This window comes from Rhineura floridana, chromosome 10 (genome assembly GCF_030035675.1).
Source record: "Rhineura floridana isolate rRhiFlo1 chromosome 10, rRhiFlo1.hap2, whole genome shotgun sequence".
NCBI lineage: Eukaryota > Metazoa > Chordata > Lepidosauria > Squamata > Rhineuridae > Rhineura > Rhineura floridana.
The window spans coordinates 76,488,191-76,511,365 of NC_084489.1; the positions used below are offsets into that span (position 1 = coordinate 76,488,191).

At 42.9% G+C, this 23,175-nt stretch overlaps 1 protein-coding gene across 4 annotated transcripts in view; it reads left to right on the plus strand.

Moving 5' to 3' along the window:
- Window positions 1–23,175, plus strand: part of LMBR1 (limb development membrane protein 1) — a 116,347-nt gene that overhangs the window by 51,097 nt on the left and 42,075 nt on the right. For 3 of the 4 annotated variants that reach the window (XM_061585906.1, XM_061585907.1, XM_061585904.1), the window contains exons 6-8: window positions 18,493–18,642; window positions 21,360–21,486; window positions 21,962–22,030. In XM_061585906.1, the coding sequence (XP_061441890.1) occupies window positions 18,493–18,642; window positions 21,360–21,486; window positions 21,962–22,030 (346 nt within the window). The remainder of the gene's footprint in view (window positions 1–18,492; window positions 18,643–21,359; window positions 21,487–21,961; window positions 22,031–23,175) is intronic. The other variant, XM_061585905.1, reaches the window with a different exon arrangement.

The following is a 23,175-nucleotide window of genomic DNA, read 5'->3' on the forward strand; positions in this document are numbered from 1 at the left end:
TCCCAGATCTCCAGAGAAACTATTGTAGCCATAAGCTATTAAAGGCAATTGGAACCTGTATTGGTGCTGATGTTTTGTTTGTATGTGTAATAAAACACGACCATTCTGTAGCAAAACTATCTTTTTTCTTTTGTCCTCTTGCTACTTTCAAACGTTGAGTAAGTTTCTCTGAGAGCACTATTTCCCATACTATGCTATACCACTTCCCAATGTTTAATCCTTTTGTCTCTTTCCAGCATTTAGCTATCAACATGTGTGCTGCTATTAAGAGATACTCAATTTGCTTTCTATGTGATATGGTTTGGTTTTGGCCATATTTTTTCTGTTCTTTTAAATAAGATTAATCCTCACCACTACCAACTCTTGCTGCTTGCAGATTTATTGTTCTAATTGATGGCATTCATTCTCTGTGGCATGTGGTTCTTCTGGTAGGCTCCTGTTGATTCCCTTGGGCAATTTTTTTTAAAAAAAGTACTTCCATATTACACAGAGATTTTATTATGTGCTTTCAAGTCGATTATGACTTAAGGTGACCCTATGAATCAGCGACCTCCAACAGCATCTGTCTTGAACCACCCTGTTCAGATCTTGTAAGTTCAGGTCTGTGGCTTCCTTTATGGAATCAATCCATGTCTTGTTTGGCCTTCCTCTTTTTCTACTCCCTTCTGTTTTCCCAGCATTATTGTTTTTTCTAGTGCATCATGTCTTCTCATTATGTCAGATACGAAAATTGACCACTCATCATGGGTGGATGCAGTGTTTATTCTGATAATCAAACTAAACATGATTCTCTGTCTAGGGTTTTAATCAAACCATTCTGTTAATTCAACAGGATATATTAGGCTTAAGGGGATTAACTCACTGTTTTTTAAAAGAGGCTTAAATGGCCTTTTTTCCTTAGTCCACTGTTTCATTTTTTTGTTGGGCCTTCAGTTTTCCATATATTCTTTAAATTTTAATCTAGACAGATCAGTCTTCACTATGAAAGTTGGTTTTCAGTACTCATGTCCTTGTTAAAGGTCTTGGAGTTTATTATTGCTTTGATAGTAAACAACAGCCATGATAGTTACCCACATTCTTTTTCTTAGGCTTACTTTTTAAAATTCGCCCTTTTCACTATTCACTTATTGTGATGCACAAAACATTAAAAGTACATAATGTATGTGAAGAGGGGCAATATAATTCATTGCCTATAATTTCAATGGCAATTTATAGTTTATCCAAGAAGAGTTTTCTTCATCTGCTGGTCTTTTTTAATATATATATATATATATATATATATATAGCTGGTGCTTCAGCTGATTTTTTTTTTTTGAAAAGTCTCCCTATTGTGTGAAATGGCAGCTTCTTGGTATCATTCCCGTGTGTAAGGTGAGTTCTGCTCATGGAAGGGCTGTTTTATACCTTGCCCTAAAGCATTGGATTAGAAAATGAAGCTAAGTTAAAGATGTTCTTCTGCTTGTGCAAGCAGAAGCATGAGAACTGCTATGGAACCTCAACTTATTGGTCTGTATGAAGGTTTAAACAAGGTCTTGAGCAAGCATTTCCAAAATAGTGCTAGGAGCACATTTCCATCCCCTTATGGTTCCCAGTATCCAATACCATTATCTTCTGAGTCCACAACCCCAAAAACTGTGAAACTAGTTCCTTGATCCCAAGAATCTTTAGACATGTTCTCTTCAAATAACAATTCTCCCCCGCATAAACTATGCTACATGCAGACTGATTTTGAAACTCTCCACAGTTTTAAAAATAGTTTGTGACAAGTGGATCTGCAATAAAACATTGCAATATAGCTTCACTCCCTAATAGCAGTGGTTCCTGCTCAGTGTTAACACCCTGGTTTTTTTGTTTTTATTTTCCACCTGGCCCTCAACATTCAGTGACTCTATGAGCATGTTTGGGCTTCGCTGGGCTGTTTTCTATTTTTCGTTTTGTTTGATGGTTCTGCATAGCTTGAAATTCATCCTAGCAATCCAGTACCTCCCTCATGTTTCTTAGTAGCCCTGTTTTGGCTCCATCCTGTTAGTACTCAACCACATGAATTTACTGTTAGAGGGAATTATGATATGGCATGGAGATTGAAGTGGTGGAAAGAAAAAGAATCCTTAGATTTTCCTGGTCCCCCATAAACCTGTTGCATTGGCCTAAGGAGCTCTTTGGTTCTCAGTCTCTTTGTTGAAAGCGCAGCTGTCAAGTTTATTTATTAAATTTCTGTCCTATCTTTCCTCCCAAAGGAATTGAGTGCAGCATTGTACATAATATGTATACAAAGGCCATAAGCTCAATTTGTGTTTGTTCTTTTTTTTAAAAAAAAAGTGCGTGTTTTCAGTTGCATGATAGGTGGAGTGTGTTTGTTCATAACCTAGCTGCAGTGATACTACTTAAGAAGTATCTCAAGAAAACAAAAGCATTATCTCTACTCACTGAGAGCCAGTGTGGTGTAGTGGTTAGAGTGTTGGACTACAACCCAGGAGACCAGGGTTTGAATCCCCACACAGCCATGAAGCTGACTGGGTGACCTTGGGCCAGTCACTGCCTCTCAGCCTCAGAGGAAGGCAATGGTAAACCCCCTCTGAATACCGCTTACCATGAAAAGCCTATTCATAGGGTCGCCATAAGTCGGGATCAACTTGAAGGCAGTCTATTTCCATTTTCCTACTCAAAGTATTTCTGAAGAGGCAGAATTTGTATTTTACTGAAAAGCCAAATTTGATTAAACATAAATTTGATTAAAAAATTTTTATAGCATACTTCTACCTTAATATGGTTTTTTTATCCTTGAAGTTGTGGCATAAAATTTACCATGAGCGACAGCAACTTCCTGACCAATTATGCCAAGTGTCCAGACATCTTGTTTGAAATGCAGCACAAAAAGTCTGTGGATTAAGAAGTTAACTCTGAGAACGTCAAAAGAGTGCATGATAATAAAAGCAAATGGTAGAAAAATTTGAGATAACTTCCTTGCTTAATTAATTAGGTAGGCCAGGTAGAAGAGAAGAGAGCAGTGTTACTGTGGAGAATATCAGTAAAGCTGAGCAACATGACAGCACAATAGAGGAGGAACAAAGATTGTTTCAATATACTTCTATCCTGTGTCACAGTTTGAAATTGTCCTGGTTTATGTCCCTTTTGGCAAACTTCCATAAAAGTGACCCTGTACTGTATTTTATGACCAAATGACTCCCCCCCCAGTGACTAATTTGTATCAGGCCCCCAATGTTAAAGATACAGAGAAATGAGTAGGAAGTCTAAGCCAATATGTCTCAAGGACGCTTCATAGCATTCTTTCATTATTTTTGCTCGTTTTTCCACTGATCATCCATAAATTGTTGGAAATAAGTGATTAAGGAAGTGCTGCTTAGTGTTAGTGGCACATAGATGTTCTTGGTGAGGTTTTTTTGTGAGTAAAAGGAAATCAAATGCTGTGCATACAAAAAGGAAGATGCCTGCTGTGAACCTTTCAAGGAAATTTAACCTGCATAATGTTTTGATCTTGGCGTGCGCATTGCAAAAAAAAAAATAGAGCAATATTTCACCAGCCTGTGTGTTAAGTAGTAACCCTATCACCACTTCCATCTTTTCTTCTCCCATGTAGAACTGTTTTACTAAGAAAACTGTTTAAAAATAAAACAGATTAGCCTTATTTTTTTAAAGGTATGTGAGAGGCCCACTGCCAAACACTTTATGACAGCTAAGTGGTTTACATTATCTTAAGCATTTCTGTACAAAAGATTTCTCTACAAAATCATGTCTTAAATAGACTGGCAATGAGAGAGAGACTACATTGTAGTGGACAGATAAAAGAACATCTTTTTAACTTCAGTTAAAATTCTTGTACTCTCCCTACCGTGGAGTAGTCTAATTTTTGTTAAACAGCAATAGAATGTGTTCTAAGGTGGCATTTCACATAGGAGGATTTACATTGAAACATGTATCAAGAATGTGATACATAGTTGATTACTTCGCTGGTAATTAGAGATGCTATATATTTTTTAAAAATCAAGTAACAAATTAGTACCTGCTATTTAGTATAGATGGCTGATTTAACATGACTCTTCAGTTCAGAGGATAGTTCGCAGTTGTTCTTGGAGTTCATAAGCTGCATTATTTAAAACTTTGGCCATACTTGTTGTTTATTTCTATATAACAGGTTTAGAAATTGATGGAGCAGCCTTACATATAGGCTTTATGGTTTTGGTTTTTGGTTAGAGGGAGTACTGTTTGGCCTCACCTTTTGAATGTAGTTTAATGCAAATGCTTTAGATTTTGGTTTTCTTGCCAAGTATCTTAACAGACTACATATTTTAAGAAGTATTCTAAATGCGTAATTATTGTGTTTATGATGGAATATTTGTAGTGCATCACTTAGTAGATTAGTTATTTAAAACATTTTGTTCCTGTAAAAAAAACCACCCTGAAATAACTTCAGTCACTTCTGTTTCTTGGTAATACTATTACAGAAGAGGGCAGCTGTTCATGGGAAATCTTGATTAAACTGTCTTTTTTCCAAGCAGGGTTTTTTGTTTGGTTTCCTAGAAAAACTGTTAATGAGATGAGTATTGCTTTATATGACTGAAGCTCATTCTCTGCCTGCTTTAATGTCTGAAGCTGGGGTAACTGCAAGCTACTGTGAATATTGGGTCTCCAAATAGAGTCACAGAATGTGATTAAGAGTGTGTGTTTATTTGGCATTTACTCTTATATTTCTTTTTCTGTAAAAATCCTTTATCACAGACTGAAATTTTAGTGCTCTGATCTGAATGAAATGTTTACTGGTATTGTGAACTGAATTGTGTTACACTGTATTACAGCCCCTTTATTCTTTCATTACTAGAACCAGAAACAAAAGTTATTTAAATCAGTGACATTAAAGACTATACGATTTTTTGACATGTGCTAACATACTAAGTTAATTCTTTAAAATTCAGCACATTTAAAACACACTTCTATACATGCTTTGTTTAAAATGGCATCCTTGCTGGCTTAGGGCTTTCTTTGCAACTAGTGACTAATGGTTTTTTAAAAAATATAAATGAGAAAATCCTTAAACTGTAAAAGCCATAGTAGTGCATCTGATACAGCGGTTGCTAATTAAATCTGCAGCAGTATCAGTGACCTCAGGGTTGTAATCAGCACAGATGATGGGCAAGTAATTTTCCCCTTGTCTACACCATGCCACAACCCCTTTCCTTCTCTGATACGAACAAATTACATGAAGCAAATGAATGTACATCATTTTACATCATTCTGTTTCCAAATTTTCAAAAGCAAATATGATGATTGGGGTTAGATGACCGGTAGGGCTGGGTGTTGAGCAGGAAGGTACAGGCAACAAGGAGCAGCAGCAACTATGAAAGATGGTTAGGGAACCAGTGCACTAAAGACTTTTTCACTGATTCTGGAAGTCCCATCTGACATCCCGGCTCCCCAGTTCTTCATCAACTGTTGCCCATGTTTTTCCCAAGTGTTTCTATATTGATTAGGTTTAGAAACGTGCTTAAAACTGCCCCTGAGATAATCAAGTTGCCAAAAAACTATATCAGAGACTGAATTCTGTGCTTATGGAGTGAATCCACACATGAGGAGCACGTATACAACCACAACCATAGTGGCAAACATCAAGTGAGACTTTGATTTCAAATTGAATTCAACTTTTCCTTTTATTGTTGTGGCACATGTGTTCTATTTAGCTTATATATTATGGGGGAAGGGTCCCAGCTCAGTGGTAGAGCACTTGCTTTGCATGCAGAAGACCCAAGCTTAATCCACAGCATCTCCAGGTAGAGCTGGGAGAGACCCCTACCTGAAACCCTGAAGAGTCACTGCCAATCAGTGTAGACAGTGTAGCTTCAGGGGACACTGTAAACAAGGCTAAATTCCAGTCGGAGAGAAGGGGGAAAAGGAAACTCCACCGATACATACAGGGAGAGAGTCAGCTCAGTCCTTGCTAAAAAGGGCAGCTTCAGCCTTCCTGAAACACAACCAGAAGCTCTGTTTCCCTAGGTTAAAGAAAGGTCAGGCTGTTCTAGGTGGGAAAACAACAAACAAAAAAGACTTGCCTGGAAGGCGCAGCCCCTTGCTTAGATTAAAAGCAGCCAAAAGCTTAAACAGCCCTGCCCCTCGCTCAGGAAGGAAGCCTGCCTTCCTGCCTTCAAAGGAAGGAAGCTTGAGATAATCCTAAAGAGTTAAGCCCCAGCTGATAGTGAGCCATCAGCCTCAAGTAACACGTCATTGGCTGGCAGCAGTAGCTGGGAGGAACCAGCCACACATATAAAGTCAGAGAACCCTAGCGAGGGAGCCCGCTCCACGAGCTAGAGGGAGCCCCAGCTGACAAAGCGTCAAGGCAAGTTAAGCAGCAGAGCGAGTTTGGCAGCAGGGCGAGGAGGCCAGGGCCCCCTACTCTGCCCGTCTGTTCCCTGACCTCAACTAAACTGCAGTCTCCAACCCATTGACGTAATAAACCTTAAACAAAACTATGCAGGTAAGAAGCCAGCAGGGGTGTGGGGGCTTTCCAGTGTTTTGCACCGCCTGCAGCATGTACGACTATCTGCCTGTTGGACAGAGGTCGTGGGTGTGCTCTCGGTGCAATGAGCTCCTGGCTCTCCGGGAACGACTTCATTTCCTTGAGACCAAGGTGGCAGACCTGGAAAAGCTGAGTGAGCAGAGAGGTGTGTGGAGGAGGCCTTCAGGGACGTTATAGCTGTGTCCCACTCCAACGATGATAGCTCTCCTGCTATCATGGAGAACGATGGTCTCGGGGAAGGAGAGCATCCAGCTGAGGAAGAGGGAAACGATCCCTTAGAAGGGACCCATTCCTTGGGGGATGAGCAGCTATCCTCTCGTGCCGAGGATATATCTCCAGGGGGTGGAGGGATCCTTGTAGTGGGTGATTCGATCATTAGGAACATAGACAGTGGGGTGTGTGATGGGCGTGTAGACCGCAAGGTGTTTTGCCTGCCTGGTGCGAAGGTTGCGGATATCGCCCGTCGTTTAGATAGTTTGGTAGACAGTGCTGGGCAGGAGTCAGTGGTCGTGGTGCACGTTGGCACCAACGACATGGGGAAATGCAGCCGTGAGGTCCTGGAAGCAAAATTTAGGTTGCTAGGTAGGATGCTGAAAGCCAGGACCTCCAAGGTGGCTTTCTCTGAAATGCTACCGGTTCCACGCGCAGGACCAGCCAGACAGGCCCAGCTTCGCAGTCTCAATGCGTGGATGAGACGATGGTGTCGGGTGGAAGGGTTCGGATTTGTTAGGCACTGGGGAACATTTTGGGACAAGCCGGGCCTGTACAAAAGGGACGGGCTCCACTTGAACCAGAATGGAACCAGACTGCTGGCACTTAAAATTAAAAAGGTAGCAGAGCAGCTTTTAAACTGACTGAGGGGGGAAACCCGACAGGAGCTGAGAAAGGTCCGGTTCGGAATAAACCTCCCCCCTGGGATAAAAAGCAAAGAAATGATGAAATTTTAAAAGGGGTAGGCCTAGAAGTAGGCATTGTGAGAGCAGGGGCACAGGATATAAATTCAGAAGAGCAAAATTACCACAGGCCTAACCACAAGTGCCAAAGACACTTGAAGAGAGACACTGCTTACAAGTGCCTGTACGCTAATGCTAGGAGCCTCCGAACCAAGATGGGAGAACTGGAGTGCTTGGTCTTAGAGGAGAGCATTGATATAGTGAGCATAACGGAGACCTGGTGGAATGGAGAAAACCAGTGGGATACGGTTATCCCTGGATATAAACTATATCGGAAGGACAGGGAAGGACGTATTGGTGGCGGAGTCGCTCTATACGTGAAAGAAGGCATTGAATCCAGCAAGCTGGAAACCCCAAAAGAGGCAGACTCCTCCACAGAATCGTTGTGGGTGGTGATACCGTGCCCCAGGAGGGACTTAATACTGGGAACGATCTATCGTCCCCCTGATCAAAATGCTCAGGGAGACCTTGAGATGAGATATGAAATTGAGGAAGCATCCAAACTAGGAAATGTGGTAGTAATGGGTGACTTCAACTACCCGGACATAGACTGGCTGCATATGTGTTCCAGTCATGACAAAGAAGCAAAGTTTCTAGATATTCTAAATGACTATTCCCTAGACCAGTTGGTCATGGAACTGACCAGAGGGACGGCAACCCTGGACTTAATCCTCAGTGGGGACCGGGACCTGGTGCGAGATGTAAGTGTTGTTGAACCGATTGGGAGCAGTGACCACAGTGCTATTAAATTAAACATACATGTAACTGGCCAATTGCCAAGAAAATCCAACACGGTCACATTTGACTTGAAAAGAGGAAACTTCACAAAAATGAGGGGATTGGTAAAAAGAAAGCTGAAAAACAAAGTCCAGAGGGTCACATCACTCGAAAATGCTTGGAAGTTGTTTAAAAACACTATATTAGAAGCTCAACTGGAGTGCATACCGCAGATCAGAAAAGGTACCGCCAGGGCCAAGAAGATGCCAGCATGGTTAACGAGCAAAGTCAAGGAAGCTCTTAGAGGCAAAAAGTCTTCCTTCAGAAAATGGAAGTCTTGTCCGAATGAAGAAAATAAAAAAGAACACAAACTCTGGCAAAAGAAATGCAAGAAGACAAGAAGGGATGCTAAAAAAGAATTTGAGGAGCACATTGCTAAGAACATAAAAACCAACAACAAAAAATTCTATAAATACATTCAAAGCAGGAGACCATCTAGGGAGACGATTGGACCCTTGGATGATAAGGGAGTCAAAGGTGTACTAAAGAACGATAAGGAGATTGCAGAGAAGCTAAATGAATTCTTTGCATCTGTCTTCACAGTGGAAGATATAGGGCAGATCCCTGAACCTGAACTAACATTTGCAGGAAGGGATTCTGAGGAACTGAGACAAATAGTGGTAACGAGAGAGGAAGTTCTAAGCTTAATGGACAATATAAACACTGACAAATCACCGGGCCCGGATGGCATCCACCCGAGAGTTCTCAAAGAACTCAAAGGTGAAATTGCTGATCTGCTAACTAAAATATGTAACTTGTCCCTTGAGTCCTCCTCCGTGCCTGAGGACTGGAAAGTGGCAAATGTAACACCTATCTTCAAAAAGGGATCCAGAGGGGATCCCGGAAATTACAGGCTGGTTAGCTTAACTTCTGTCCCTGGAAAACTGGTAGAAAGTATTATTAAAGCTAGATTAACTAAGCACATAGAAGAACAAGCCTTGCTGAAGCAGAGCCAGCATGGCTTCTGCAAGGGAAAGTCCTGTCTCAGTAACCTATTAGAATTCTTTGAGAGTGTCAACAAGCATATAGATAGAGGTGATCCAGTGGACACAGTGTACTTAGACTTTCAAAAAGCGTTTGACAAGGTACCTCACCAAAGGCTTCTGAGGAAGCTTAGCAGTCATGGAATAAGAGGAGAGGTCCTCTTGTGGATAAGGAATTGGTTAAGAAGCAGAAAGCAGAGAGTAGGAATAAACGGACAGTTCTCCCAATGGAGGGCTGTAGAAAGTGGAGTCCCTCAAGGATCGGTATTGGGACCTGTACTTTTCAACTTGTTCATTAATGACCTAGAATTAGGAGTGAGCAGTGAAGTGGCCAAGTTTGCTGACGACACTAAATTGTTCAGGGTTGTTAAAACAAAAAGGGATTGCGAAGAGCTCCAAAAAGACCTCTCCAAACTGAGTGAATGGGCGGAAAAATGGCAAATGCAATTCAATATAAACAAGTGTAAAATTATGCATATTGGAGCAAAAAACCTTAATTTCACATATACGCTCATGGGGTCTGAACTGGCGGTGACCGACCAGGGGAGAGACCTCGGGTTGTAGTGGACAGCACGATGAAAATGTCAACCCAGTGTGCGGCAGCTGTGAAAAAGGCAAATTCCATGCTAGGGATAATTAGGAAAGGTATTGAAAATAAAACAGTCGATATCATAATGCCGTTGTATAAATCTATGGTGCGGCCGCATTTGGAATACTGTGTACAGTTCTGGTTGCCTCATCTCAAAAAGGATATTATAGAGTTGGAAAAGGTTCAGAAGAGGGCAACCAGAATGATCAAGGGGATGGAGCGACTCCCTTACGAGGAAAGGTTGCAGCATTTGGGGCTTTTTAGTTTAGAGAAAAGGCGGGTCAGAGGAGACATGATAGAAGTGTATAAAATTATTCATGGCATTGAGAAAGTGGATAGAGAAAAGTTCTTCTCCCTCTCTCATAATACTAGAACTCGTGGACATTCAAAGAAGCTGAATGTTGGAAGATTCAGGACAGACAAAAGGAAGTACTTCTTTACTCAGCGCATAGTTAAACTATGGAATTTGCTCCCACAAGATGCAGTAATGGCCACCAGCTTGGATGGCTTTAAAAGAAGATTAGAGAAATTCATGGAGGACAGGGCTATCAATGGCTACTAGCCGTGATGGCTGTGCTGTGCCACCCTAGTCAGAGGCAGCATGCTTCTGAAAACCAGTTGCCGGAAACCTCAGGAGGGGAGAGTGTTCTTGCACTCGGGTCCTGCTTGCGGGCTTCCCCCAGGCACCTGGTTGGCCACTGTGAGAACAGGATGCTGGACTAGATGGGCCACTGGCCTGATCCAGCAGGCTCTTCTTAGACAGTACTAAGCTAGATGGACCAATGGTCTGACTGAGCATAAGGTGATTTCCTACGTTATAACAGCACTGGTTTTGAGCATTAAAGGGCTACAGAGTGGGAGAGGAGATAGCAGATACCAGCATATTTGTGTTTGTTTTATATTTAGTATGCTGCATATGAATATATGTCATTGACTAATTTTTCTTGATCAATTGTAGGTTGATTAATTTTTCTTGTGACCTTTACTGCATATATAAATATATTATTTGTAGAATATTTTTCAAATAGCATTCATGTGAATACTATGAATTGGTTCACTTTGCTTTACAACACAGATGGAAGAGTCTATGCTAATACAAATATTGGTTTGCACTGAAGAATGTTAAGTTTGGTACACAGTGGAAGGCAAAAGTTTTTGGTAATAATAGCTTCTTCTGAATGCTTACGTATAGGTTTACACCTTTTTGTATAACATCTAGTATTAGATGCTGGCATTGAGCAGGATTAGTGTTTGTGAAAAGAACTCATTAGTCTGATTTCTGCTTCTTTCTTCCTCCTCTAGCACCCCCCCCCAAAAAAAACCTGTTATGAAGATTTAGTTGAAAACAGAACCAGGTAGCTCAGTTTATGAAGAAAGTTTCAAAATAAACTTCTCTTAAGACAAAGACGTTTGAGATCTTGCTTTCTGAAAAGCTACATGGGCTCAAAAGTCCTTTTTTAAAAAAGTCTTGGAGTGGTGTTCAAATGCTAAATTATAATTGTGCTAATTTTAGCAAAGAAACGATTCTTTTCTCCCATGTACATAGGTTAGAAAAACAATTCAACTGCTGGTCGGATCTGTTTCATAGATTAAAATAACTCCTCTAGTCCTCTGCTGCTTGGATTTCAGGATGATTTGCTTGCTTAATTGCAACTTGAATATCTTGTTGAACAAACTAAAGTCAAATAAATACAATGGGCTTAATATATATTTTAAACATGCCATGAAAATAAAAATGTTTCTCAGGTTAACCAGTTGCGCAGAAGGCAGTGCTTATAAAAAGTAATAATGTTGACATACCTTGAAAGAGGTCAAGATGTTCTGCCAGAAATATGCTAAATTGTGAGCTCTGTAGAAACATGTCAGCTTATTGTTCAGTTCTTTTTTTTCCTTTGAGGAATACAACTGTTTTAACTTCATTGATAATTTAGTGTAGTCGAACTGCATTGCTGATTACATTTTTTATTAAATCTGAAGGTTTAAGATTAAGTGCTTTGAAAATTTTAATTTCAGTTTGAATTTTGTAACTTAATACCTTTGGTTTGCCATCTGCAACCATTTTAACAATAGTGGTGTTTTTAAAGTAAATTATATAAATCCAGTCTAGGCATAGCTAGTATGTGCATGCATGCATGCATGTGTATGTTTAAGCTATGAGCAGGTTTAAGGTTTTGGTACTGATCCTTGGGACCAGCATAAGAGGAGCTCCATTCTCCCTATTTACCTACATCAGGGATGGGGAATCTTTTTACATTCATGGGTCAGATCCTTATCAGGATTGGCCTTGGCCAAATTTGACAGGTGGGCAGGGCTACCCACATGTCATTTTCCATAGGAGGAATGCCATCAAGAAGGTTATAGCTCCACCTATCGTCCGAAGGCAAGAATGTTTTTGAAGTCAAGACTAGGGGCGTCAGGCCCCTCCCACTCTCCAGTTCATTCTTGCCTTCGTCCGTGCAAGTTAGATAAAGCTAGCGTCTAGATAAGTTCTTTGTCTATTTGTGTGACTGTATTTGTTTGTCTTTTTTGTCTAATTTTCCCCTCAGTCCCTGATCTTTTCCTGGGAGACCACGGCGGCGGTTCTCCCTTCCCAAGGCGGCGGACGCAGCCTTGTTAGGGAGCTTGCGGCTGCAGCTCCCTGCCTAGTCATACGCCAATTTTGGGAGACTGCGGCTGCAGTTCTCCTGTCCTCAGTCGGCATTCGCAAGCTCACCCCAGGAGCTTGCGGCTGCGTTCCTTCCCTAGCTAAACGGCGATTCTAGGAGTCCGCGGCTGTGGCTGTCCCTCCCTTCGCCGGCGGACGCAGATTTAACCAGGAGCTTGCGGCTGCAGCTCTCTGTCCGTCCGCTCTCCTTTTTCAACTCGCCGCTTACTTTCGCTGCGGTTTTCCCCCGGAGCCTGCAGCTGCGGCTCTTTGTGTCCTTAATTCTAATTACTAGGGGATTTTGCTGGCCGTCTTGCCTCCGTGGCAGACTCCCTTTCCTGGCTTTTATAGCCGCGATCGTGCTGCTCAGCCCCGTGGCTCCAGAGCGTCTTTTTATTTTTTTTTTGGAGGCCAATTTTTCGGCTCGCTGGTGCTCCCCAGCGACTGCCATTGCTCCTTCATCACCACAAGCCCTTCTGATTGGCCAAATTTCCCGCTCTTTTCGCGGGCGCCACTTTTTTTGTCCCTTTTTCTTGCTCTTTCTGTTAAGCCTTTTCAGTACTGCAAAGGGGGGTCTCTATTACAAAGGCTTTGGATAGCAGAGCCCAGGCTTTCAGTCAGCTCCCACAGCTTGATCTACCCTTTGTGTGTGTGTTGCAGATAGGATCTTATAGTTCTTCACAGGTTCCTTTATTAAATCTGCGACTGCTGCTGCTTCTTGCAAACATCTGATCACTACAACTATTTGAACCTGTACCTTTGTGCCTGTATCATCAAGGCTGTGGCTGTGCACCAGGCTGTTGAACCTGTACATTCTGCCCCATTCGTGGCTGTGTACTAAGACTGTTGATAATGAACACAAGCTGTTTGATCTGTACATTCTGCCCCATCCGTGGCTGTGTACCAGGACTGCCTGAACTGTACATTCTGCCCCATCCGTGGTCGTGTACCAAGCCTGCTTATACTGTACATTCTGCCCCATTCGTGGCCGTGTACCAAGCCTGCTTATACTGTACATTCTGCCCCATCCGTGGCCGTGTACTTAGCCATCTGCCAGTGCATTCTGCCCCATCCGCGGCCGTGTACTGAGCCTGTTAGGGTCTGTGCATTCTGCCCCATCCGCGGCCGTGTACTGAAACCCATAGAAAATATAAGATGGCGGAACAACCAGCGATGACTCAGATAGCCAAGCCGAAACAATCTAAGGCGGCCAAGCATAAGCATACCAAAGCGGTTGCCAAAACAAAGCATCTTTCCAGCCACAGCAAAGCCAGGCGCCCACGCTATGTCTCTGTTCCGGTTTCCAATGCAGCAGCCCAGGAACAGTTAATGAATCTATTTCACTCTCCCACTGCTTCCTCCTCCGAGGAGGACTTGGCTGGGTTTCCTGAAGAGCCAACTACCAGCCAGCCCCCTCCCATATTACCGCCCAGGGCTTATCCATCGTCACAGCCTACTGGGCCGCCTCTACAAGCGCAACCATCCGCTTCACCGGGGCTGCAGCTGTCTCATGAGTTCCTATCTCAACTACAAGGCATGCTGTCATTCTTTACTCAAACACAGCCACCGCCACAAGTCCCCGCCATACCTCAGCACAGTATGGACCACTATGTATGTAATGAGGCACATCCATCATGCTCCCCAAACACTTTTGATATCGCCAGAGGCAGATTTATTGATGACGTTTCTTGTGGGAAACAGTCACCCTTTGCTGTACAAGCCGAAGGAGACGAATGGAGTGATCATTCGGAACATGAGGAGGATACTTCTTATCGACTGTTTGATGCCTCAGATTATCAGCCTCTTGCTCGCAGAGTATAGCACACCCTTGGCCTTCAAGCTACACAACCGGCAGCTCCCGCTCCCGCTCCCGCTATTAAAGGGGCCAGGGTCTTGAAATCCCCTGCACCAGCAGAGCACTACCTTCCGGTGCCAGATCCCATAGTTAAACTGGCCAACGACGAATGGTCTCATCCATTACAATCTCGCCGCTTCAACGCCCTTGCAGACAGACTTTATTCTCTGGCTCCGGACTTTACCAGCAGACTGGCCGTCCCTGGCATTGACGAGCCAATCTCCAGTCTAGTCTCTAGATCCCTTTTGCCGAGGGAAGGAGATTCCCATCTAAAGGACGCCACTGAGCGGAGGCTGGACTTTGCCTTACGCAAGAATCATGAGGCCACCGCCTTCTCCATGCGAGCCTCTGCATCAGCTTCCATCTTTTCCAGGGCAGCGATGATGTGGTTGGATGACCTTTTAGAGGACACTAATCCCGATCCTGTCTCTCTGAGGTCACTGATAAAATTGCGCAAGACAGCGGCGTTTGTAGCTGATGCCACCTTGGACGCGAATCAACTGGGAGCACGAGCTGTGGCAGCTCAGGTAGTCGCTCGACGGACCCTATGGCTCCATCACTGGCAAGCTGACTCTACAGCCAGAGTTAATTTATCAAGGGCACCTTACTCTGGATCTTTACTCTTCGGCGAGGAAGCCCTAAAGGCAGTGCTTGTTGACCCCAAGGATGCTCGAAAGCCTGTTTTGGCTACTGTTAAAAACGTTGATCACAGGCCTTTCAGGCGTTTCACCCCATACCGCATGGCCCAGCCATTTCGAGGAACGTGGCCCGGGGGACGAGGCTGCGAATTCCGAAATTACGATTCCCGCCCCTTCAGGGGAACCTGGAACAGACGTTTCCCGGGCAGAGGTCAGTACCAAGGGTGCAGAGGTACCTCAACGTCCTCATATAGGGGAGGGTCTCGCCAGCACAAACAGTACTGACGCAATACCGGTTGGGGGCAGAGTGCTCCTGTTTGGAGATCATTGGCTGCGTCTGACTCAGGTCGCCTGGATCAGAGATCTTTTTTGTTCTGGCTATGCAGTTGAGTTTTGGGCAACACCTCCAGACAAGTTTCATCCCTCCCCTTGTCCCAGGGCACCAGCCAGGCACTGCATCATGCAGACAGCCATACATCACCTCTTGGACATAGCGACGATAGAGCCAGTCCCTACAACAGAGAGGTTGGAAGGGGTGTACTCCCTCCTATTTGCTGTGCCCAAACGAGATCTGTCATGGAGGGCGGTATTGGACCTCAAGTTCATTAACCGTTTTGTAAAGTATCGCAGGTTCAAAATGGAATCCCTCCACTCCATTACAGAAAGCCTACAAGAAGGAGAATTCCTGGCTTCTATCGACCTAAAGGAAGTGTATCTCCATGTGCCCATTTGCATAGCCCACAGAAAATTCCTTCGGTTTGCTTTCGGCCCCCAGCATTTTCAATATCGAGCGATGCCGTTCGGCCTCTTATCTGCCCCGAGAGTATTTACCAAGGTGCTACTCATACTAGTGGCTTACCTCAAGCTTCAAGGGGTCCATATCTACCCCTACTTGGACGATCTTTTAATATGGGCGAGTTCCAAGGAGCTGGCTCATCGCCATCTAACGCTCACGCTCCATGTCTTGCAGGCCTACGGCTGGCTAGTCAACTTCGACAAATGCCATCTCCAACCAACCCAATGCCTACAACATCTAGGGGCGATGTTGGACACCCTGCAGGCGACGGTGTTCCTGTCTCCAGACCGCATAACTGCTATCACAGACATCGCTCGGTCTCTGATGCGCCACATAACCACAGACATCATGCTTTTAGCCAGGGCCCTCGGAATGTTGGTGTCCACCATCCATATTGTGCCATGGGCTTGAGCTCACACACGCCCACTCCAGTGGGCTTTGTTACCATTTCAGCAGGACATCGCCAACTCAAACCATCGAGCGATCCCCCTGAGCTCATCACTGCGCCTGTCATTCTGCTGGTGGATGAGGGTTCAACACCTCACCCAGGGCACTCCATTCAGAGAACCCCGCAGAACTGTCGTCACCACAGATGCCAGCCTCCTCGGCTGGGGAGCCCACTGCAACTCCCAGTTCGTTCAGGGGGTTTGGACCACAGCAGAGCAGACTCAGAGCATCAATTGGCTGGAACTGAAGGCTGTCCACTTAGCTCTGCTCCATTTTCAATCTCTGTTCCACTTGGACCATGTTCTCATTCGAACGGACAACACGTGTGCCAAATCTCATTTAAACAGACAAGGGGGGACCAGGTCCCATCCTCTGCAAAACCTGTCTTCCCTCATATTCGACTGGGCAGAGCAACATCTGCAATCCTTGAAAGCAGAACATCTCAGAGGAATTTGGAATGTGACAGCAGACTGGCTCAGCAGACAACAGGTCTTTCCGGGAGAATGGAAACTTCATCCGACCATCTTCCATCTTCTCCAGTGTCGGTTCGGCGTCTTCTCAATCGATCTATTTGCCTCCAGTCGCAATTGCCAGCTACCCAGGTACTTTGCTCGATACCTGGACACGACAGCGGAAGCTGTGGATGCCCTATTGCTACCGTGGCCAGATGGGCTATTGTATGCCTTCCCTCCAATACCATTGTTAGCCAGAACCTTGAGGAAGGTGCGACGCGAGAGGGCCAAACTGGTTCTGATAGCTCCATATTGGCCCCGTCGACCGTGGTTCTCGGATCTCCTTGCAATGTCAGTGACGGACCCTTGGCCGATCCCAGTGAGGCCAGACCTCTTATCCCAGGGCCCAATCTTGCATCAGGATCCCAATTGGCTCAAGCTAACAGCGTGGCTTCTGAACGGGGACATTTAACGGCTGCTGGCATCTCTGATGCTGTTATTGACATTATCTTGGCCTCGAGAAGACCATCCACCACCCGTATATATCAACATACTTGGGTGGCATTCTCCAGGTGGTGTCAATCCCAACACCTTGATCCTTCCCAGGCCACAATACATCAGGTGCTGCAATTCCTTCATAGGGGCCTCCTGATGGGACTTAGACCCAACACCTTACGTAGACATGTGTCCACTCTGTTGTCCATTCTTTCAGTGTCCTCCGCTGGTGCTCCTATTGCCTCGCATCCATTCATCAAACGTTTTCTGAGGGGAGCCGCGTTACGCTCACCGGCTGTAGTCCACCGTTTTCCCTCATAGAGTCTGTCGAAGGTCCTACAGGCTTTACAACGCCCTCCGTTTGAGCCTCTTCGGTCTGTGCCTTTACGTCTGTTGTCATTTAAGGTCCTGTTCCTGTTCGCGATCACCTCTGCGAGACGAGTTTCGGAACTGGGCGCACTGTCTTCTGCCCGCCATCTCTGTGTTTTTCACAAGGACTCTGTTGTGCTGAAAACTGATCCTGCCTTCTGTCCCAAGGTCAATTCAGTTTTCCATTGCAATCAGGATATTGTGCTTCCTTCATTTTGCCCGAATCCTACCCATCCTCTGGAGAAGGCTTGGCATTCAATGGATGTTCGGAGGGCTCTCAAGACTTACCTGAACAGGACCCAGGATATACGACGGAGTGAGTCTTTGTTTGTATCCTTTCATCCACGTTCTATGGGGCTTAAAGTAGCTAAATCCACCTTATCCCGCTTGTTGCGGGCATGTATTACTTTAGCCTATGAGTCCTTTAAGCTTCCAGTTCCAGCTAGTATAACAGCTCATTCCACTAGGTCAGTGGCCACTACGGCTGCTTTTGCTACCAACACTCCTGTTGCCGACATTTGCAGAGCTGCTGTTTGGTCTACCCCACACTCGTTTATAAGGCATTATAAAATAGACCATTATGCCTCTGCCGATGCCTCTTTTGGCAGACGAGTGTTGCAGCAGGTTCTTAATGATGATTAGGATGTGGGTGGTCCCTCCCTGTTATGGGCTGCTTTGGTACATCCCGCTTGATGGCATTCCTCCTATGGAAAATGGACCATTGGTCTCACCTGAAGGGTAATTTTCATAGGAGGAATGCCATCACGACCCTCCCAGTTGGAGGATACCTAGATACTTTTTGGGATTTTTCATATATTCCTGTTAACGCTATTATATTTTGATTTACTAGTGAAGTCAAGACTGCTATTACTGTTATCTCTCTATGTTAGAGTCATATTATTATGAATGTTGCTATTATGTTATGTTCTTGCTGGTAGGCCCGTTGACCTTTTCTCCTGCATCTTTAGATATCTCTCTTTGGACTCGCTGTGAATGAACTGGAGAGTGGGAGGGGCCTGACGCCCCTAGTCTTGACTTCAAAAACATTCTTGCCTTCGGACGATAGATGGAGCTATAACCTGCTTGATGGCGTCCCTCCTATGAAAATCACCCTTCAGGTGAGACGAATGGTCCAATTGCACAATGTCGTTATGATGGCACACGATTGATAGATGGGTTGTCCTGCCCACTTGTCAAAATCCCTTGCACAGGGCTCCCAAGCACCCAACATCCGATTGCTGGCAGATGTTTTAGAACTGCAGCACAAGGGGTGTTGCTAGCTTCTTTCCCCCTTTGTTCTCCCTGCTACTTTGGAAAGTGGAGAAAGAAGTTTGCATTTTACAGGCTTTCAAAGCAGCAGCAGGGGCAAAGGGATGAAGGGGAGAAAGAAATTTTCTTTGGTTGTGTGTGCCTCTGAGCAGAATCTAACCCCTGCTCATCAGCTGATAAGTGGGGGTTAACTCTTACTGCACCTGCAGCCAATGCATAATTGAACCCCATCCTGATTCAAAGGTGGTCGTGGCTTGGGGAAAATGGCCTTGTGGGCCAAATAGGACCTCCTGGTGGGCCTAGACTGGCCCATAGCCTGGAGGTCCCCACCCTTGCCCTATATGATCATTGCAATCCTCTGGTTAGGCCCTCCAGGTCATGTTTTGAGTTATGGAAGTATGGTTAACAACAACTAAAAGGAGAGACCTTTCTGTGGTGGCAACCATAATATGGAACCATCGTCCCTCTGAGGTTAGGATATTTAAGAGTATTTCGAAAACACATGTGTTCACCCTCACTTTTGCTGCTGTGTATAATTTTAATTCTGCCCTAGTTTTTCAGTTGCATTTTCTTCCTGGTTTTTAACATTTTGATACTCATTTTAATATTGATACTCAATTTGATACTCATTTTAATATTTAATATTACCTCACGACTTGACATGAGAGGTGGTACAGAAATACTTTTGAAATAAATATGTAAATTATATGACTTCACTTAGACTAGTATTCCAACATGATGTTTTGCTTCCAGTAATACATGAACACAGTTCTGTTGATAAATAGCACTTTTGTGTAGGCATTGTATACTATATAGGTTCCAGTCATCCTGTCAAGCACATTTAATGTAGTTGGTCTACAGGTGTTCAATGGTGTTTTTTAAAATGACTTTATTGAAGCTGTGTTCTCTTACCTTTTTTTATGAATGGAAGAGACAATGACTTTTGTCAGATCATATGGTACTTCTGTATGCTATCCTGACATCTGCTGCATTTTTTACCCTGAGGTCTGCTAACTCTGGCTCATGTTTCTTGACTCTCATGTCCTTATGGTAAATAATTGTAGAAACAAAAGCAGCTTCTGTGATTTTCACTAATTTCCTGAGAATGCTAGCTACAAATGTATATAAACGTAAGCTTCAAGTATGGCTGCAGAATGTTCTAAATCCAGTTATTTTCACAATTAAAAGAAATTTGGGGTAGACTTCGGTGCTAGTCCTATGCATCGTAGACCCACTGAAGTTAATATACATGACTAACTTAGGTTCATTAGTTTCATTGGGTCTACTCTGAGTAGAACTTAGTTCAGTACAATTATCTGTAGTTCCAACACATAGGTCTTTACAAGACTGGACATTTTGCGTTTGTTTCAGAGTCAAGAATACTTAGTATTTGTTGGACAGTCTGTATATTTTTCTGTGTGTGATAGCCTGGTTTGCTTTATGCTACTATTTATTCCTGAAATTTCCTGAAAGTACAAAATCTGAAAATTTTAAGTCAAAAGATTGATCCAGAGTCAACAAGGAACTATCATCAGAAAACATATACTTCATGAACAGAGAGAAGCTACCCTCTAGGTAGCTTATTGGGGTATATCAATGTGTTTCAATTGACATACTAGTAATCTTCTTTAATACAGATTTATTGGAGAAGGAGAGTGGACGTCTTAGTTATTAGGCTTTGTGGCTTCCTAGTCTCTCATTGCTACAAGATTGTAAAGTCAACTGCTATTCATACATGAGCTTGAAAGTTATTTTACAGGCATGTTTTCTTTATTTAAAAGGATTAATTGTTAGGCCCTTGACGAGCCTTTGCTGTAGGATGGCTGTAATAATGAAAAGAGATGGAATAGACATATGGAAATTGGATTTGGAAGCATATATAATTTTAAAAGTGCTTTTGTGAAAATGAAGCTTAGCTTTTAAAACTTGCAACCTTCTCTTGCTGAATTGGAGGTGGCCCTGTAGCATTGCTGAAACTTTCAAGAGGTTATGTGGATATCTGGCCCAGAAGAATGTGCCATTGTTTATCCACACACCTGCCCTGTCTCCAGTAACCTACATATGTGGTGTCTGGTCTTACATTATAAGTTGGGAATGATGTGTGTGCAGTGTCTTAGGTACGTTGCACTCTTGAGGGTGTTGTAGACTGTAAGGTATAGAGCAGAAACAATTACAGTGGAAGGCTGTATTTGGATTGGCACATTATACTTAGGCAAACTCTAATGTGGTTGGATTATTTGCCATAGCTGGCTTTCCATTCCCTTGACTGAGATTATAGATAAAATTTGGCCAATATGTTTTCTCAGCTTAGTGACTTAATACAAGTATTTGTCATTTTAAAATGCTCCTGTGAAAATAAGTTGTAAGTTATTTATTTAATGGAATAAAATTATTAACTGTGATGGTAGTAACTGTAAACTGTTTTCTGCAGCTTTAGAAAAAAAACTAATAGAGGCTCTCAAAAGTCACTTAAGGAAGATAATAGCTTGTAATTAGTAGTGTGTTGCTGTCTATATATGTGTGCGTGTGTGTGTGTGTTATAAAAGCACATTATTTTTTGTTGTAGGGGATCAAAGCACGCATTCTGGAAACCCTTGTTATGCTCATTCTTCTTGCACTGCTTATCCTTGGAATAGTGTGGGTGGCTTCAGCTCTCATAGACAATGATGCTGCGAGTATGGAGTCTCTGTATGGTAGGGATGTCTTTATAACATATTCTGTTTTGAAAAAATTGCTAAGAATAACTGGCATTTCTTGGTTCTAGAAAAAATGATTTTTTTGTCCTCATTTTTTTGAATGCTGACCGCTTTTTGTAATTTACATTTCTATATTCTAGCGCACTGCAGTGTACAGTGTACAGAAAGTATGGAAAATTGAATTTATTTGGTCAGCAATAGTCTTAATTGAGAGTAAAGCAACTTGAAGAATATCTGCATTCATAGGATAGATTTGTCCATGTCTCCATTCAGTTTCTGTTAAAGTGCCCAAGTATCTGTGTCCAAAAATTTGTAAGAGCAATAGTACAAGATTGATTGGGTATTTGAAGCTAGTAGTTCATTTTCTCTTGGATATAGGGATTGACATTCTTCTCTCCCCCCCCCCAATGTTACTGTCTAGAATAGACAAAAGCATGCATAAACTGAATCCATTTTGCATTTTTACTTTCAGATCTTTGGGAATTCTACCTCCCTTATTTATATTCCTGTATATCACTGATGGGATGTTTGTTACTTCTACGTAAGTCTTGCAATATATCCCAGAAGAGGAAGTAGTGCATATCTAATTGTTCAAAGCATTTATTGGCCTTTTAGTAGCAACATCTTTAACCTCTTGCGTATTTACTTTTGTTAGATTGATGCTAACAAAAATATTTATTATAAATTTATTCATCTTCTATACTACAGACATGGGATTTATTCATCATTATTGGTCTTGGTTGCTCAAGTGTAACATGCTTATGCCATAGTGAACTCATTAGTTCCAGAGTTATTAAGATTCCCTTGCAACCTAATGATGTGAAGCAGCTGATACTCTACCCAGTTTCCTATAAGTCATGATGAAATGGTGTTAATACCCAGCAAATTTAGCAAATAATATATTTATTAAAGAAAAATACTTTTTCCGATATTTCCATCCATAATGGTATGCCTAAAATGTCTTGTTGTTGTTGTTATGTGCTTTCACGTCGATTATGACTTATGGCAACCCTATGAATCAGTAACCTCCAATAGCATCTGTTGTGAACCACTCTGTTCAGATCTTGTAAGTTCAGGTGTGTGGCTTCCTTTATGGAATCAATCCATCTCTTGTTTGGCCTTCCTCTTTTTCTACTCCTTTCTGTTTTTCCCAGCATTATTGTCTTTTCTAGTGAATCATGTCTTCTCATTATATGTCCAAAGTATGATAACCTCAGTTTCATCATTTTAGCTTCTAGTGACAGTTCTGGTTTAATTTGTTCTAACACCCAATTATTTGTCTTTTTCGCAGTCCATGGTATGCGCAAAGCTCTCCTCCAACACCACATTTCAAATGAGTTGATTTTTCTCTTATCAGCTTTTTCACTGTCCAACTTTCACATCCATACATAAAGATCAGGAATACCATTGTCTGAATGATCCTGACTTTAGTGTTCAGGGATACATCTTTGCATATGAGAACCTTTTCTAGTTCTAAGATGTCTAATGACAAATAATAAAATACAACAGGATGAAAACTCAAACTGACAAAGCAAAGCATTAAAAGAGCACAATCAAGCTGCCTCAAAAATCCTAAATATAACATCTGTACTAATGAAACAACAAAGCAGTAAGCAATATGAACAGTTAAATTGCTGTCCAGTCCAAATGCATGCTGAAACAGCAGCAAGTTAACCAATGGCATGT